This window comes from Carassius gibelio, chromosome B9 (assembly GCF_023724105.1).
Source record: "Carassius gibelio isolate Cgi1373 ecotype wild population from Czech Republic chromosome B9, carGib1.2-hapl.c, whole genome shotgun sequence".
In the NCBI taxonomy this organism is placed as follows: Eukaryota; Metazoa; Chordata; class Actinopteri; order Cypriniformes; family Cyprinidae; genus Carassius; species Carassius gibelio.
The window spans coordinates 32143342-32158341 of record NC_068404.1 but is presented as its reverse complement, the minus strand read 5'-3'; the positions used below and the strand labels follow the sequence as shown (position 1 = coordinate 32158341).

At 48.1% G+C, this 15000-nt stretch overlaps 1 protein-coding gene across 1 annotated transcript in view; it reads left to right on the top strand.

Annotated features, from left to right (window-relative positions):
• Positions 1 to 15000, top strand: part of LOC127964910 (coiled-coil domain-containing protein 138) — a 19215-nt gene that overhangs the window by 3608 nt on the left and 607 nt on the right. The window contains exons 8-14 of the mRNA XM_052565410.1: positions 2406 to 2519; positions 10119 to 10235; positions 10736 to 10852; positions 11432 to 11570; positions 13197 to 13373; positions 14671 to 14809; positions 14887 to 15000. The exon at positions 14887 to 15000 is cut by the window's right edge and continues 26 nt beyond it. Coding sequence (XP_052421370.1) covers positions 2406 to 2519; positions 10119 to 10235; positions 10736 to 10852; positions 11432 to 11570; positions 13197 to 13373; positions 14671 to 14809; positions 14887 to 15000 — 917 coding nt within the window. The remainder of the gene's footprint in view (positions 1 to 2405; positions 2520 to 10118; positions 10236 to 10735; positions 10853 to 11431; positions 11571 to 13196; positions 13374 to 14670; positions 14810 to 14886) is intronic.

Genomic DNA, 15000 nt, shown 5'->3' with positions numbered 1-15000 from the left:
CTCGAAAAGAGCCGATTTATAAGCCGATATTTTGATTTTGAAAATAAACTGGATATTAGACCCATTTCCTATATACTGCACTTACACAACATTCAATAGCAAAATATCTGCCTGTTCTATGTATGTGGGCTGTATAAACCATTTTCCAGAAGAGATTATGTAAAAAAAAAAGCCTTAGATTATAGTCTCAATGACTAAACAATTGCACATCAAAAGTATATATTTTTTAATGGTCAAAAAAACACTTTTACTTTCTTCCAGTTGAAGCTGGTTTTAACAGTCTGTGTGTGTTCTGTAAATAAATTATAATACTAAAGTTAAAGTATTTGCAGAAGTAGTCCCACACTTTGCTGCTACAGCATTCACCTTTTTCAGGTATCTGTAGGCCAGAAAGAGACAGAGAAAGAATAAGCATGTGTATTAATAATATCACCATGTATCATTACTCGTGTCATCATTAGAATTAGAATTATAATAAACAGGGATCTCCTACATAGGCAAAAATGAGAAATATATATTTTTTTTATTTGTCAACCAATAGGTATTACCTATTACATACTTCTATTTAACAATATTACAACATTTTCCTGTTATGTCTTTAAAGCTGCTTTGAAACAATCTGTAAAAAATAAAAATAAATAAAAAAAAGCGCTTGTTCAGCTCACATTTATTTACATGTCCCCTCTGGTTAATCATTTCTGACCCACCTACTCGAAGTTGAATGGTTAACGTTAGTGTCATGAACACACCGCTGTCAATTTTGAGAAGAACCACCTTCAATCAAGTTAATAGCAAGCATTTAAGGGGCCTGCTAAAAAGGAAGCTATATTAGCGTTAGAATAACATAAGGCTGTAAATATCGAATATTTTAGTAATCGGGTCTATGATAGGCTTTTGTACATTCTGCTGAACAACAGCCTTTAACTGGACTTTTATTTTGACGGGTTGGCGTACATTTACAGTTCTGTGTATGTGATGTGATGCTGCTTTTACTTAAATCAAACGGTCAAATGCTCATGAAGTGACTGTCAGAGCAGTTCTGGGGATGTTGTTCATGTGTTCACGTGATTATTTAGTGAGACAGCGGACGCTGAATTCACCGCGAGCTTAATGCGCGCTTACGTGTGTTTAATGAATGAAGAGGCGCTTCTGCGCCATTCATTAACAGAGACGCGCAGAACATGCAGGATTCATATTTAAAAAGACTATTCCGGCTTAATACTTACAGATATTCGTCCATATCGTGATTTGATGTAAGTGCAATGACCTATTTTTAATGAATTCATTCAAAAACATAACAGCTGTTGTTTTTTCGAGGCACGCTGTACATAACTTCTAGTCATTGCCCCCCTGCCACAGTTACCCGGTCATTATGTGGGAAACACTGCAGATATATTTAGAATAAGTTAAACGATAACGTTATAGTTTGACATCTTATTAACGTTCGCACTCTTCCACTGATAAACATGGTATTAGCTTCGTGGCTAATCTAATATAGCAATGCATTAGTGGCTGTAAGTGATGTTACAGAATATTTGTAAGTGATAATGATAGGACCGTTAGCTAGAACTACCACATCATTGTATATACAGTGTATGAACTAAATCATTTCACATGAAGAACGACAGACTCACCGTCAAAACAGAAAAAAAATCTCCGTGGCTGGCTTGGCTTATCGCTTTCTTCGCTAGTGAATTTCTGGCGCTGTTGTCAACTCTGGAGCTGCAGAGCTCCCTCTGGTGGGTAAACTATGCAACACTCATAACATGAGTAAAGCATGAGACTCCGTTTCTCATGTTCCATCGGCCATTATAAACGCCGATGCCGATTTAAATGCAATAAGCTCATATCGGCCGATAATATCGGCCGGCCGATATATCGGTCGGGCTCTAATCTCTTCTGTTCACAGAGGGTGCATTTATTTGATCAAAAACATGGTAACATTTTTTTTAATATTATTCTGATATAAACCAGCTGTTTTCTGTGTGAATCTCTGTTGAAGTGTAATTTATTTGTGTGATGTGCAGCTGTATTTTAAGAATTGTATCTCAAGAAACATTAGTAAACTATTGAGAATTGTGTTCAACATTGATAATAATCAGAAATGTTTCTTGAGCAGTGAATCATCAGATTTTCATGATTTCTGAAGATCATGTGACACTGAAGACTGGAGATACAGCTGTGCATCACAGAAATAAATGACACTTTAACACAGATTCACACAGAAAGCAGACGATTTACATTACAATAATATTTAATATATTTAACATTATTTTGGTGCAGTGCAAACGCATTCTTGGTGAGCAGAACAGACTTCTTTGTAAAACATTAAAATGTTAATAAATTCCAAACAGTGGTGTAAATGTACAGGACGAATGAACTCTTGTGTGTGTGTTTTTGTCCAGAGAAAGTACGAGTCCTTCACGACACACAGGAGCCGAGAAACCGCTGCTCCTAAAGCATACGACCCCAAACCCAGCAAACCAGAGAGAGCTCCATCAAACACAGCGGCAGGAAAGGTGAGGTGTGTTCTGTGAGGGTCAGTGAGCGAGGGAGTGTGTTCTGTGAGGGTTAGTGAGCGAGGGAGTGTGTTCTGTGAGGGTTAGTGAGCGAGGGAGTGTGTTCTGTGAGGGTTAGTGAGCGAGGGAGTGTGTTCTGTGAGGGTTAGTGAGCGAGGGAGTGTGTTCTCTGAGGGTTAGTGAGCGAGGGAGTGTGTTCTGTGAGAGATAGTGAGTGAGGGAGTGTGTTCTCTGAGGGATGGTGAGCGAGGGAGTGTGTTCTCTGAGGGTTAGTGAGCGAGGGAGTGTGTTCTCTGAGGGATAGTGAGCGAGGGAGTGTGTTCTCTGAGGGTTAGTGAGCGAGGGAGTGTGTTCTCTGAGGGTTAGTGAGCGAGGGAGTGTGTTCTCTGAGGGTCAGTGAGTGAGGGAGTGTGTTCTGTGAGGGTTAGTGAGTGAGGGAGTGTGTTCTCTGAGGGATAGTGAGCGAGGGAGTGTGTTCTCTGAGGGTCAGTGAGTGAGGGAGTGTGTTCTGTGAGGGTTAGTGAGTGAGGGAGTGTGTTCTCTGAGGGATAGTGAGCGAGAGGAGTGTGTTCTCTGAGGGTTAGTGAATGAGGAAGTGTGTTCTGTGAGGGTTAGTGAGTGAGGGAGTGTGTTCTCTGAGGGTTAGTGAGCGAGGGAGTGTGTTCTCTGAGGGATAGTGAGCGAGGGAGTGTGTTCTCTGAGGGTTAGTGAATGAGGGAGTGTGTTCTGTGAGGGTTAGTGAGCGAGGGAGTGTGTTCTCTGAGGGTTAGTGAGCGAGGGAGTGTGTTCTCTGAGGGTCAGTGAGCGAGGGAGTGTGTTCTCTGAGGGTCAGTGAGCGAGGGAGTGTGTTCTGTGAGGGTTAGTGAGCGAGGGAGTGTGTTCTCTGAGGGTTAGTGAGCGAGGGAGTGTGTTCTGTGAGGGTTAGTGAGTGAGGGAGTGTGTTCTCTGAGGGATAGTGAGCGAGGGAGTGTGTTCTCTGAGGGTCAGTGAGCGAGGGAGTGTGTTCTCTGAGGGTCAGTGAGCGAGGGAGTGTGTTCTGTGAGGGTTAGTGAGCGAGGGAGTGTGTTCTCTGAGGGTTAGTGAGCGAGAGGAGTGTGTTCTCTGAGGGTCAGTAAGCGAGGGAGTGTGTTCTGTGAGGGTTACTGAATGAGGGAGTGTGTTCTGTGAGGGTTAGTGAGCGAGGGAGTGTGTTCTCTGAGGGTCAGTAAGCGAGGGAGTGTGTTCTGTGAGGGTTAGTGAGCGAGGGAGTGTGTTCTGTGAGGGTCAGTGAGTGAGGGAGTGTGTTCTGTGAGGGTTAGTGAGCGAGGGAGTGTGTTCTCTGAGGGTCAGTGAGCGAGAGGAGTGTGTTCTGTGAGGGTCAGTGAGCGAGAGGAGTGTGTTCTGTGAGGGTCAGTGAGCGAGGGAGTGTGTTCTGTGAGGGTCAGTGAGCGAGGGAGTGTGTTCTGTGAGGGTTAGTGAGCGAGGGAGTGTGTTCTGTGAGGGTCAGTGAGCGAGGGAGTGTGTTCTGTGAGGGTTAGTGAGCGAGGGAGTGTGTTCTCTGAGGGTCAGTGAGCGAGAGGAGTGTGTTCTGTGAGGGTCAGTGAGCGAGGGAGTGTGTTCTGTGAGGGTCAGTGAGAGAGGGAGTGTGTTCTCTGAGGGTCAGTAAGCGAGGGAGTGTGTTCTGTGAGGGTTAGTGAATGAGGGAGTGTGTTCTGTGAGGGTCAGTGAGTGAGGGAGTGTGTTCTCTGAGGGTCAGTGAGTGAGGGAGTGTGTTCTCTGAGGGTCAGTGAGCGAGGGAGTGTGTTCTCTGAGGGTTAGTGAGCGAGAGGAGTGTGTTCTCTGAGGGTCAGTGAGCGAGAGGAGTGTGTTCTGTGAGGGTTAGTGAGCGAGGGAGTGTGTTCTGTGAGGGTTAGTGAGCGAGGGAGTGTGTTCTGTGAGGGTCAGTGAGAGAGGGAGTGTGTTCTCTGAGGGTCAGTAAGCGAGGGAGTGTGTTCTGTGAGGGTTAGTGAATGAGGGAGTGTGTTCTCTGAGGGTCAGTGAGCGAGGGAGTGTGTTCTGTGAGGGTCAGTGAGCGAGGGAGTGTGTTCTCTGAGGGTCAGTGAGCGAGGGAGTGTGTTCTGTGAGGGTTAGTGAGCGAGGGAGTGTGTTCTGTGAGGGTTAGTGAGCGAGGGAGTGTGTTCTCTGAGGGTTAGTGAGCGAGGGAGTGTGTTCTGTGAGAGATAGTGAGTGAGGGAGTGTGTTCTCTGAGGGATAGTGAGCGAGGGAGTGTGTTCTCTGAGGGTTAGTGAGCGAGGGAGTGTGTTCTCTGAGGGATAGTGAGCGAGGGAGTGTGTTCTGTGAGGGTTAGTGAATGAGGGAGTGTGTTCTGTGAGGGTTAGTGAGCGAGGGAGTGTGTTCTGTGAGGGTTAGTGAGTGAGGGAGTGTGTTCTCTGAGGGATAGTGAGCGAGGGAGTGTGTTCTCTGAGGGTTAGTGAGCGAGGGAGTGTGTTCTCTGAGGGTCAGTGAATGAGGGAGTGTGTTCTGTGAGGGTTAGTGAGCGAGGGAGTGTGTTCTCTGAGGGTCAGTAAGCGAGGGAGTGTGTTCTGTGAGGGTTAGTGAGCGAGGGAGTGTGTTCTGTGAGGGTCAGTGAGCGAGGGAGTGTGTTCTGTGAGGGTTAGTGAGCGAGGGAGTGTGTTCTGTGAGGGTTAGTGAGCAAGGGAGTGTGTTCTCTGAGGGTCAGTGAGCGAGAGGAGTGTGTTCTGTGAGGGTCAGTGAGCGAGAGGAGTGTGTTCTGTGAGGGTTAGTGAGCTAGGGAGTGTGTTCTGTGAGGGTCAGTGAGAGAGGGAGTGTGTTCTCTGAGGGTCAGTAAGCGAGGGAGTGTGTTCTGTGAGGGTTAGTGAATGAGGGAGTGTGTTCTGTGAGGGTTAGTGAGTGAGGGAGTGTGTTCTCTGAGGGTCAGTGAGTGAGGGAGTGTGTTCTCTGAGGGTCAGTGAGCGAGGGAGTGTGTTCTCTGAGGGTCAGTGAGCGAGAGGAGTGTGTTCTCTGAGGGTCAGTGAGCGAGAGGAGTGTGTTCTGTGAGGGTTAGTGAGCGAGGGAGTGTGTTCTGTGAGGGTTAGTGAGCGAGGGAGTGTGTTCTGTGAGGGTCAGTGAGAGAGGGAGTGTGTTCTCTGAGGGTCAGTAAGCGAGGGAGTGTGTTCTGTGAGGGTTAGTGAATGAGGGAGTGTGTTCTCTGAGGGTCAGTGAGCGAGGGAGTGTGTTCTGTGAGGGTCAGTGAGCGAGGGAGTGTGTTCTCTGAGGGTCAGTGAGCGAGGGAGTGTGTTCTCTGAGGGTCAGTGAGCGAGGGAGTGTGTTCTGTGAGGGTCAGTGAGCGAGGGAGTGTGTTCTCTGAGGGTCAGTGAGCGAGGGAGTGTGTTCTGTGAGGGTCAGTGAGCGAGGGAGTGTGTTCTCTGATGGTCAGTGAGCGAGAGGAGTGTGTTCTGTGAGGGTTAGTGAGCGAGGGAGTGTGTTCTCTGAGAGATAGTGAGCGAGGGAGTGTGTTCTGTGAGGGGTCAGTGAGTGAGGGAGTGTGTTCTCTGAGGGTCAGTGAGCGAGGGAGTGTGTTCTGTGAGGGGTCAGTGAGCGAGGGAGTGTGTTCTGTGAGGGGTCAGTGAGCGAGGGAGTGTGTTCTGTGAGGGGTCAGTGAGCGAGGGAGTGTGTTCTCTGAGGGTCAGTGAGCGAGGGAGTGTGTTCTCTGAGGGTCAGTGAGCGAGGGAGTGTGTTCTCTAAGGGTTAGTGAGCGAGAGGAGTGTGTTCTGTGAGGGTCAGTGAGTGAGGGAGTGTGTTCTGTGAGGGGTCAGTGAGCGAGGGAGTGTGTTCTGTGAGGGGTCAGTGAGCGAGGGAGTGTGTTCTCTGAGGGTCAGTGAGCGAGGGAGTGTGTTCTCTGAGGGTCAGTGAGCGAGGGAGTGTGTTCTGTGAGGGTTAGTGAGCGAGAGGAGTGTGTTCTGTGAGGGTCAGTGAGTGAGGGAGTGTGTTCTCTGAGGGTCAGTGAGCGAGGGAGTGTGTTCTGTGAGGGGTCAGTGAGCGTGGGAGTGTGTTCTCTGAGGGTCAGTGACCGAGGGAGTGTGTTCTCTGAGGGTCAGTGAGTGAGGGAGTGTGTTCTCTGAGGGTCAGTGAGCGAGGGAGTGTGTTCTCTGAGGGTCAGTGAGCGAGGGAGTGTGTTCTGTGAGGGTCAGTGAGCGAGGGAGTGTGTTCTCTGAGGGTCAGTGAGCGAGGGAGTGTGTTCTCTGAGGGTCAGTGAGCGAGGGAGTGTGTTCTGTGAGGGTTAGTGAATGAGGGAGTGTGTTCTGTGAGGGTTAGTGAGTGAGGGAGTGTGTTCTCTGAGGGTCAGTGAGTGAGGGAGTGTGTTCTCTGAGGGTCAGTGAGCGAGGGAGTGTGTTCTCTGAGGGTCAGTGAGCGAGAGGAGTGTGTTCTCTGAGGGTCAGTGAGCGAGAGGAGTGTGTTCTGTGAGGGTTAGTGAGCGAGGGAGTGTGTTCTGTGAGGGTTAGTGAGCGAGGGAGTGTGTTCTGTGAGGGTCAGTGAGAGAGGGAGTGTGTTCTCTGAGGGTCAGTAAGCGAGGGAGTGTGTTCTGTGAGGGTTAGTGAATGAGGGAGTGTGTTCTCTGAGGGTCAGTGAGCGAGGGAGTGTGTTCTGTGAGGGTCAGTGAGCGAGGGAGTGTGTTCTCTGAGGGTCAGTGAGCGAGGGAGTGTGTTCTCTGAGGGTCAGTGAGCGAGGGAGTGTGTTCTGTGAGGGTCAGTGAGCGAGGGAGTGTGTTCTCTGAGGGTCAGTGAGCGAGGGAGTGTGTTCTGTGAGGGTCAGTGAGCGAGGGAGTGTGTTCTCTGATGGTCAGTGAGCGAGAGGAGTGTGTTCTGTGAGGGTTAGTGAGCGAGGGAGTGTGTTCTCTGAGAGATAGTGAGCGAGGGAGTGTGTTCTGTGAGGGGTCAGTGAGTGAGGGAGTGTGTTCTCTGAGGGTCAGTGAGCGAGGGAGTGTGTTCTGTGAGGGGTCAGTGAGCGAGGGAGTGTGTTCTGTGAGGGGTCAGTGAGCGAGGGAGTGTGTTCTGTGAGGGGTCAGTGAGCGAGGGAGTGTGTTCTCTGAGGGTCAGTGAGCGAGGGAGTGTGTTCTCTGAGGGTCAGTGAGCGAGGGAGTGTGTTCTCTAAGGGTTAGTGAGCGAGAGGAGTGTGTTCTGTGAGGGTCAGTGAGTGAGGGAGTGTGTTCTGTGAGGGGTCAGTGAGCGAGGGAGTGTGTTCTGTGAGGGGTCAGTGAGCGAGGGAGTGTGTTCTCTGAGGGTCAGTGAGCGAGGGAGTGTGTTCTCTGAGGGTCAGTGAGCGAGGGAGTGTGTTCTGTGAGGGTTAGTGAGCGAGAGGAGTGTGTTCTGTGAGGGTCAGTGAGTGAGGGAGTGTGTTCTCTGAGGGTCAGTGAGCGAGGGAGTGTGTTCTGTGAGGGGTCAGTGAGCGTGGGAGTGTGTTCTCTGAGGGTCAGTGACCGAGGGAGTGTGTTCTCTGAGGGTCAGTGAGTGAGGGAGTGTGTTCTCTGAGGGTCAGTGAGCGAGGGAGTGTGTTCTCTGAGGGTCAGTGAGCGAGGGAGTGTGTTCTGTGAGGGTCAGTGAGCGAGGGAGTGTGTTCTCTGAGGGTCAGTGAGCGAGGGAGTGTGTTCTCTGAGGGTCAGTGAGCGAGGGAGTGTGTTCTCTGAGGGTCAGTGAGCGAGGGAGTGTGTTCTCTGAGGGTCAGTGAGCGAGGGAGTGTGTTCTCTGAGGGTCAGTGAGCGAGGGAGTGTGTTCTCTGAGGGTCAGTGAGCGAGGGAGTGTGTTCTCTGAGGGTCAGTGAGCGAGGGAGTGTGTTCTGTGAGGGTCAGTGAGCGAGGGAGTGTGTTCTGTGAGGGTTAGTCAGCGAGGGAGTGTGTTCTGTGAGGGTCAGTGAGAGAGGGAGTGTGTTCTGTGAGGGTCAGTGAGCGAGGGAGTGTGTTCTCTGAGGGTCAGTGAGCGAGGGAGTGTGTTCTCTGAGGGTCAGTGAGCGAGGGAGTGTGTTCTCTGAGGGTCAGTGAGTGAGGGAGTGTGTTCTGTGAGGGTCAGTGAGCGAGGGAGTGTGTTCTGTGAGGGTTAGTCAGCGAGGGAGTGTGTTCTGTGAGGGTCAGTGAGAGAGGGAGTGTGTTCTCTGAGGGTCAGTGAGTGAGGGAGTGTGTTCTCTGAGGGTCAGTGAGCGAGGGAGTGTGTTCTCTGAGGGTCAGTGAGCGAGGGAGTGTGTTCTGTGAGGGTCAGTGAGCGAGGGAGTGTGTTCTGTGAGGGTCAGTGAGCGAGGGAGTGTGTTCTCTGAGGGTCAGTGAGCGAGGGAGTGTGTTCTCTGAGGGTCAGTGAGCGAGGGAGTGTGTTCTCTGAGGGTTAGTGAGCGAGGGAGTGTGTTCTCTGAGGGTCAGTGAGCGAGGGAGTGTGTTCTGTGAGGGTTAGTCAGCGAGGGAGTGTGTTCTGTGAGGGTTAGTCAGCGAGGGAGTGTGTTCTGTGAGGGTCAGTGAGCGAGGGAGTGTGTTCTCTGAGGGTCAGTGAGCGAGGGAGTGTGTTCTCTGAGGGTCAGTGAGCGAGGGAGTGTGTTCTCTGAGGGTCAGTGAGCGAGGGAGTGTGTTCTCTGAGGGTCAGTGAGCGAGGGAGTGTGTTCTCTGAGGGTCAGTGAGCGAGGGAGTGTGTTCTCTGAGGGTCAGTGAGCGAGGGAGTGTGTTCTCTGAGGGTCAGTGAGCGAGGGAGTGTGTTCTGTGAGGGTCAGTGAGCGAGGGAGTGTGTTCTGTGAGGGTTAGTCAGCGAGGGAGTGTGTTCTGTGAGGGTCAGTGAGAGAGGGAGTGTGTTCTGTGAGGGTCAGTGAGCGAGGGAGTGTGTTCTCTGAGGGTCAGTGAGCGAGGGAGTGTGTTCTCTGAGGGTCAGTGAGCGAGGGAGTGTGTTCTCTGAGGGTCAGTGAGTGAGGGAGTGTGTTCTGTGAGGGTCAGTGAGCGAGGGAGTGTGTTCTGTGAGGGTTAGTCAGCGAGGGAGTGTGTTCTGTGAGGGTCAGTGAGAGAGGGAGTGTGTTCTCTGAGGGTCAGTGAGTGAGGGAGTGTGTTCTCTGAGGGTCAGTGAGCGAGGGAGTGTGTTCTCTGAGGGTCAGTGAGCGAGGGAGTGTGTTCTGTGAGGGTCAGTGAGCGAGGGAGTGTGTTCTGTGAGGGTCAGTGAGCGAGGGAGTGTGTTCTCTGAGGGTCAGTGAGCGAGGGAGTGTGTTCTCTGAGGGTCAGTGAGCGAGGGAGTGTGTTCTCTGAGGGTTAGTGAGCGAGGGAGTGTGTTCTCTGAGGGTCAGTGAGCGAGGGAGTGTGTTCTGTGAGGGTTAGTCAGCGAGGGAGTGTGTTCTGTGAGGGTTAGTCAGCGAGGGAGTGTGTTCTGTGAGGGTCAGTGAGCGAGGGAGTGTGTTCTCTGAGGGTCAGTGAGCGAGGGAGTGTGTTCTCTGAGGGTCAGTGAGCGAGGGAGTGTGTTCTCTGAGGGTTAGTGAGCGAGGGAGTGTGGATGGAGCGGTTCCCTGCTGCCTGTGACAGTATCTGAAGAGTGACTGGGATATGTGCTGAAGTAAGGTGATCTCTAGAGGTGATGTGTGTGTGTGTGTGTGTGTGTGTGTGATCAGGCTGCTGCACACGGGCCGCTGCTCAAGCTGCTGACACTGCTGCTGGATTGGCTGGTGGACGGTCAGCTGATGGAGGTCAGAGGTCAGATGTCTTCAGCGCAGGAGAGATGCACCAGGGTCTGTCTTCTCATGAACACACACACACGGAGACTTCAGTGCTCAGTAAAACACATCACACAGACAGTTTCACATGATGATAAATGAAGCGAATCCATTGATTTCTGTACATCATGACATGTATTTTCACGTTTCCTCTGTTCTCATCACTGTGATGTGAAACACCTCGTCCTCATTACTGTTAGTCCAGATGTTTCTCTTCAGTTAGTGTTGTTCATCTAATGAGAATCAGCACTGAATCATTAGACTCGTTAGACTAACGGCTGTAATCACACACGTTTCTGAGCCATATAACGAACGCTGGGATTGAGTTTACTCATTAGCACTTGATTGCTAGTTATTTTTTCCAGCCACACATAACTTTTTTTTTTGTTTAAGACAAAATAAATTGAGTCAGTTCTGAGTTGATGGGTTCTGCTGCATGTTCTTAAACATAGTGTAGCTGCTGTCTTTGGTTGGAGCTGCACAGTTCAGATGTACACACACTGTGTTGTTGTCAGGTTCTTCCGATGCTGGTGGAGCAGCTTCATGCTGTGATGGAGCCGTCCTCGTCTCTGATGCTGTCTCTGCTGCGCTGCATCTACTGCGTCCTGCTGCATCTGGAGCGCAGCTCGCAGGCAAGACATCACCACAACACACACTCACCTTCTCTAGAGCCGTGTTTGAAGACAGACGTCTCCACAGTTCTCCTGGATCGAGATCACAAATACTCTCACTGCATTATTACAGTTAATAACAAAATCAATGTTTGGAAATATAGACTTACTGACACACTACAGCAGAAGATACAAATAACTGACTTAGAACCAGTTTTAGCTGCTGATAATACTAGTTTTATGATGATTTTGGCCGCTGTATAACAATCCTTGACTTAGACGATATCTGAACCAGCTGTAGTTTCCTGTATTTTTCTCGAGCTCATTTAAATCTCCTCTTTTCAGCCTTCTATAACTAGATTTTAAATGGGTGACGAAGTACAGTAGTCTAACTGAATGACTCAATCTTTGCATTAAAATCAACTGATTATAATTTTTTAAAGATGGCATCAGTCACTCAGTATGTGCATTTAAGGACGTGGTGTAAGGTGATCAAACGTTTTAAAAAGTGCCGTAAAGTAACTTCAAACGAGTATGTAAGGCAGATATGTTTAAAGAAACTGAGTGTGTTCATGTGCTGTGTGTTCTGTCGTTCTCCAGCACGCTGTCCTGACCTCCACGCTGAGGAGGCTGGGAGAAGAGGTGTCTCGAGGATCACGTGTTCCTCCGCTGTTCAAGAGCTCCTGTCTCCACACACGCTTCCTGTGCTGCCTCATCATCATCAAGACCATCAGTCAAGGTCCACACACACAGATCCACACCACACCAGCAGTTCTCCTCTTTAATCTGATAAACACTTCAGGTTAGGATGTAAGACTCATACAGGTGCTGGACATATAATTAGATCATCATCAAAAAGTTGATTTATTTAATTCCACTCAAAAAGTGAGACTTGTATATTATATTCATTCATTACACACAGACTGATATATTTCAAATGTCTCTTTCTTTTAGTTTTGATGATTATAACTGACAACTAAGGAAAATCCCAAATTCAGTATCTCAGAAAATTAATTTCCTTTTTGAGTGGAATTAGTGAAATAAATCAACTTTTTGATGCTATTCTAATTCTATGACCAGCACCTGTAGATCTCATCTTACACCAAGAGTCAGAAACGAATCTGCCTGATATAAGAGCTGTGTGAACACACTTTATAAATGAGTGTTTCACAGCACGTGCAGCAGGTGGCAGTGTTGTTGTGATCAGCATTGCTCTTCCTTTCTGACACCAGCTCCCAAACACAAGGACATTAATAACATTACGCTTGAGCTCCTCTTAGCACTGAAATACCTCATTAACAGCAGTCTAATCTCTGTTATATTAGAGGAACATTCAGCCACTCATCAACCTTCATTGTGAGTGTGTTTCTGCATCAGTGTCTCATCAATGGATGCTCTGCAGTGAATGGGTGCCGTCAGAATGAGAGTCTGATAAAAACACCACAATAATCCACAGTACTCCAGTCCATCAGTGAACATCTGGAGAAGACAAAACCTGAAACACATCCAGCATTAAGATGATTTGAACTGAAATTATCCATATCCTTCCTCCAGTGAAAAAGTGTTCTGGTCTGAATCAGGAGAGAAATCTGCACAGATCAAGCAGCGTTTAAACAGATCTGTGAGAGACAACAGGAGATGCACTTTTTCACTGGAGGAAGTGTTATTATGGATTATAGACTCTCATTCTGACGGCACCCATTCACTGCAGAGCATCCATTGATGCAGTGCTACATTTCTCCAAACCTGATCTCAGATGAACTGAGGATGAACACATTTTCTAGAACTCTTGATCTGTAAATAAACTCTTCCTGTAATCATGACTCATGCTGTCGTTGATCTGAATCTCTCTGTGTGTGAGTGTGTGTCAGTGAAGAGTTGGAGAGCTCCAGATGTGTGTCATGGAACAGCTGGCCATTTCTCTCTCTCTCTCTCTCTCTCTCTCTCTCTCTGTCTCTGTCTCTGTCTCTGTCTCTCTCTCTCTCTCTCTCTCTCTCTCTCTCTCTCTCTCTCTCTCTCGCTCTCTCTCTCTCTCTCATCTGATCTGATCTGATGTGACCGTGAGAACAACACTCTCTCTAATAACCACGGCTCGCACACAGAGCCGTCGAGGAACCGCAGATCTGTGCTCTGATATTAATCATCTCGCTCCAGGACACTGAACATTACGTGCTGACCACCAGGACAGTTGATCACACAAGAGAACATTATGATCATTTATTCAGCGTTCAGAAGATGTATAGCAGGGTCACAGCTGGATTAGATGACGTGTTCAGTAGATGATAGTGTGAGATGGATCTGAGTCGGTGGATCTGAAGGCTATCTTCAGTGATGTTCTGATGGTGTTTGTTGTTCTGGTCCACAGTGGATGTTCTGGCTCAGGCTGTGGAGGTGTTGTCCGGTGCGGTGCGGACGGATGAAGGACAGGCTCTGTTCCTGGAGTACCAGGCTCTGCCGGCGGTTCTGTCTCTGCTGAGGTCAGGGTGTCCTGGTCTGCTGTCTCCGTCTGTACATGTGCTGCTGCAGATGAGCTCAGACTCACGTGAGGAACTCCTCTTTATCATGAGTGTGTGAAGTCCACTAACCCCAGCTCTGACAGGGTCATCCTCAGGGTCATCCTCAGGGTCATCCTCAGGGTCATCCTCGGGGTCGTCCTCGGGGTCGTCCTCAGAGTCGTCCTTAGGGTCATCCCCAGGGTCGTCCACACAGCTGTACATCTTCATTGTTAAAGTCTTAACAGTTATTACAGCAAAATATGAATACTGTAAATCTTTGTAAAATATTATTGGTAAATATTTTCCCATGCTCACAATAGTGGTGTCCTGTTAATGTATTATTTTAATCAAAGTTTTATTTATATTTTATCAGTGAATTTATTTTTTTAAAATGATTTTTATTTGTTTAAATCCGATGTAGTTTATTTCTTTTTTAAAAGCATGCTTTATTCATTTTCTTTACATTTTTTTAAAGTTTATATCTTTATATTTAAATAATCTTTTTAAATCTGTTTGTTCATATGAATTTATTACGTGTTCAGATCAAATTTGATTGATTTATCAACTTATTCAATTATATTTACCAATTTTTATTTTATTGAAACATCTGTTTATTTATTTATTTTTTAAAATAAAAATGTATTAAATACATTGTAATCAAATTTGTCATTTTATTTATTAAATCAAATGTATTAATTTATATTAATTTATTTGAATGTTTTTATGTATTTAATGCAAAATCTTTTTTTTAAATGTCAAATTTAGCTAGTTAAACTTATTTTTTTTTAAATAAATTTTAACACACCCTGTTGTGAGAGAGTTGCGACGGTTCATGTAATTGGGTCAGGCTCTGTGTGGTGTAGTGATGTGTGTAATGACCCCCTCACAGTGCAGTGCGCTGAACACGTGTGTGTGTGTGTGTGTGTGTGTGTGTGTGTGTGTGTGTGTGTGTGTGTGTGTGTGTGTGTGTGTGTGTGTGAGTGTGAGTGTGTTGGGGATGTAGCTGTCAGCAGTGAGTGTGTTAACGAGGCGGGCAAGACACTGAGCAGACGCTCATTAGCAGCTTTACAGCAGAGAGAGAGTGGAGCTGGAGCAGAGGTCAGTCTGAGGGTCAGCTGTAATGTGCTCCATGTGTGTGATCTACTTCAGCAGACCCCAGCTCAGCTCAGACCCATTCAGACGTTCGGTTTGAGGGAAATGATTTAATAATAATGTTGAACAGGCAGGTTGTGTGTGGTTTCGTCATCATTTACTCTCCATCAGATGTGTGACGTCTCTTTCTTCTGAAGTGTATCAGCTGTAATCTGTTTGATTGAGGAGATGGTCTGGTTCTCTGTCCTGCAGCGATGCTGTCTGGTTTCCTGGAGCAGTGCAGCTCGGAGGACTTCTTCCGCTGTGTCTCTGTGCTGCTGAGAAACCCTCGTCTGGAGCCGGCGCTGCTGGAGAAGATGCTGATGCTGCTGCAGAAACTCTCCAGCATCCGGTCAGTGCTGGCTCCCATCAGCGTGTGTGTGTGTGTGTGTGTATCAGCTGGACACTAATCCTCAGGTGTGTTTTCAGGAAGAACAAGCGTCTGTTCGAAGCCTCGTCGCTGCACTTGCTGCTGCTGGAGATGCACAGGACCAGCGACCGCAGCCAAGCCTTCATCAGCATGAACCTCAGCTCCATCCTGCT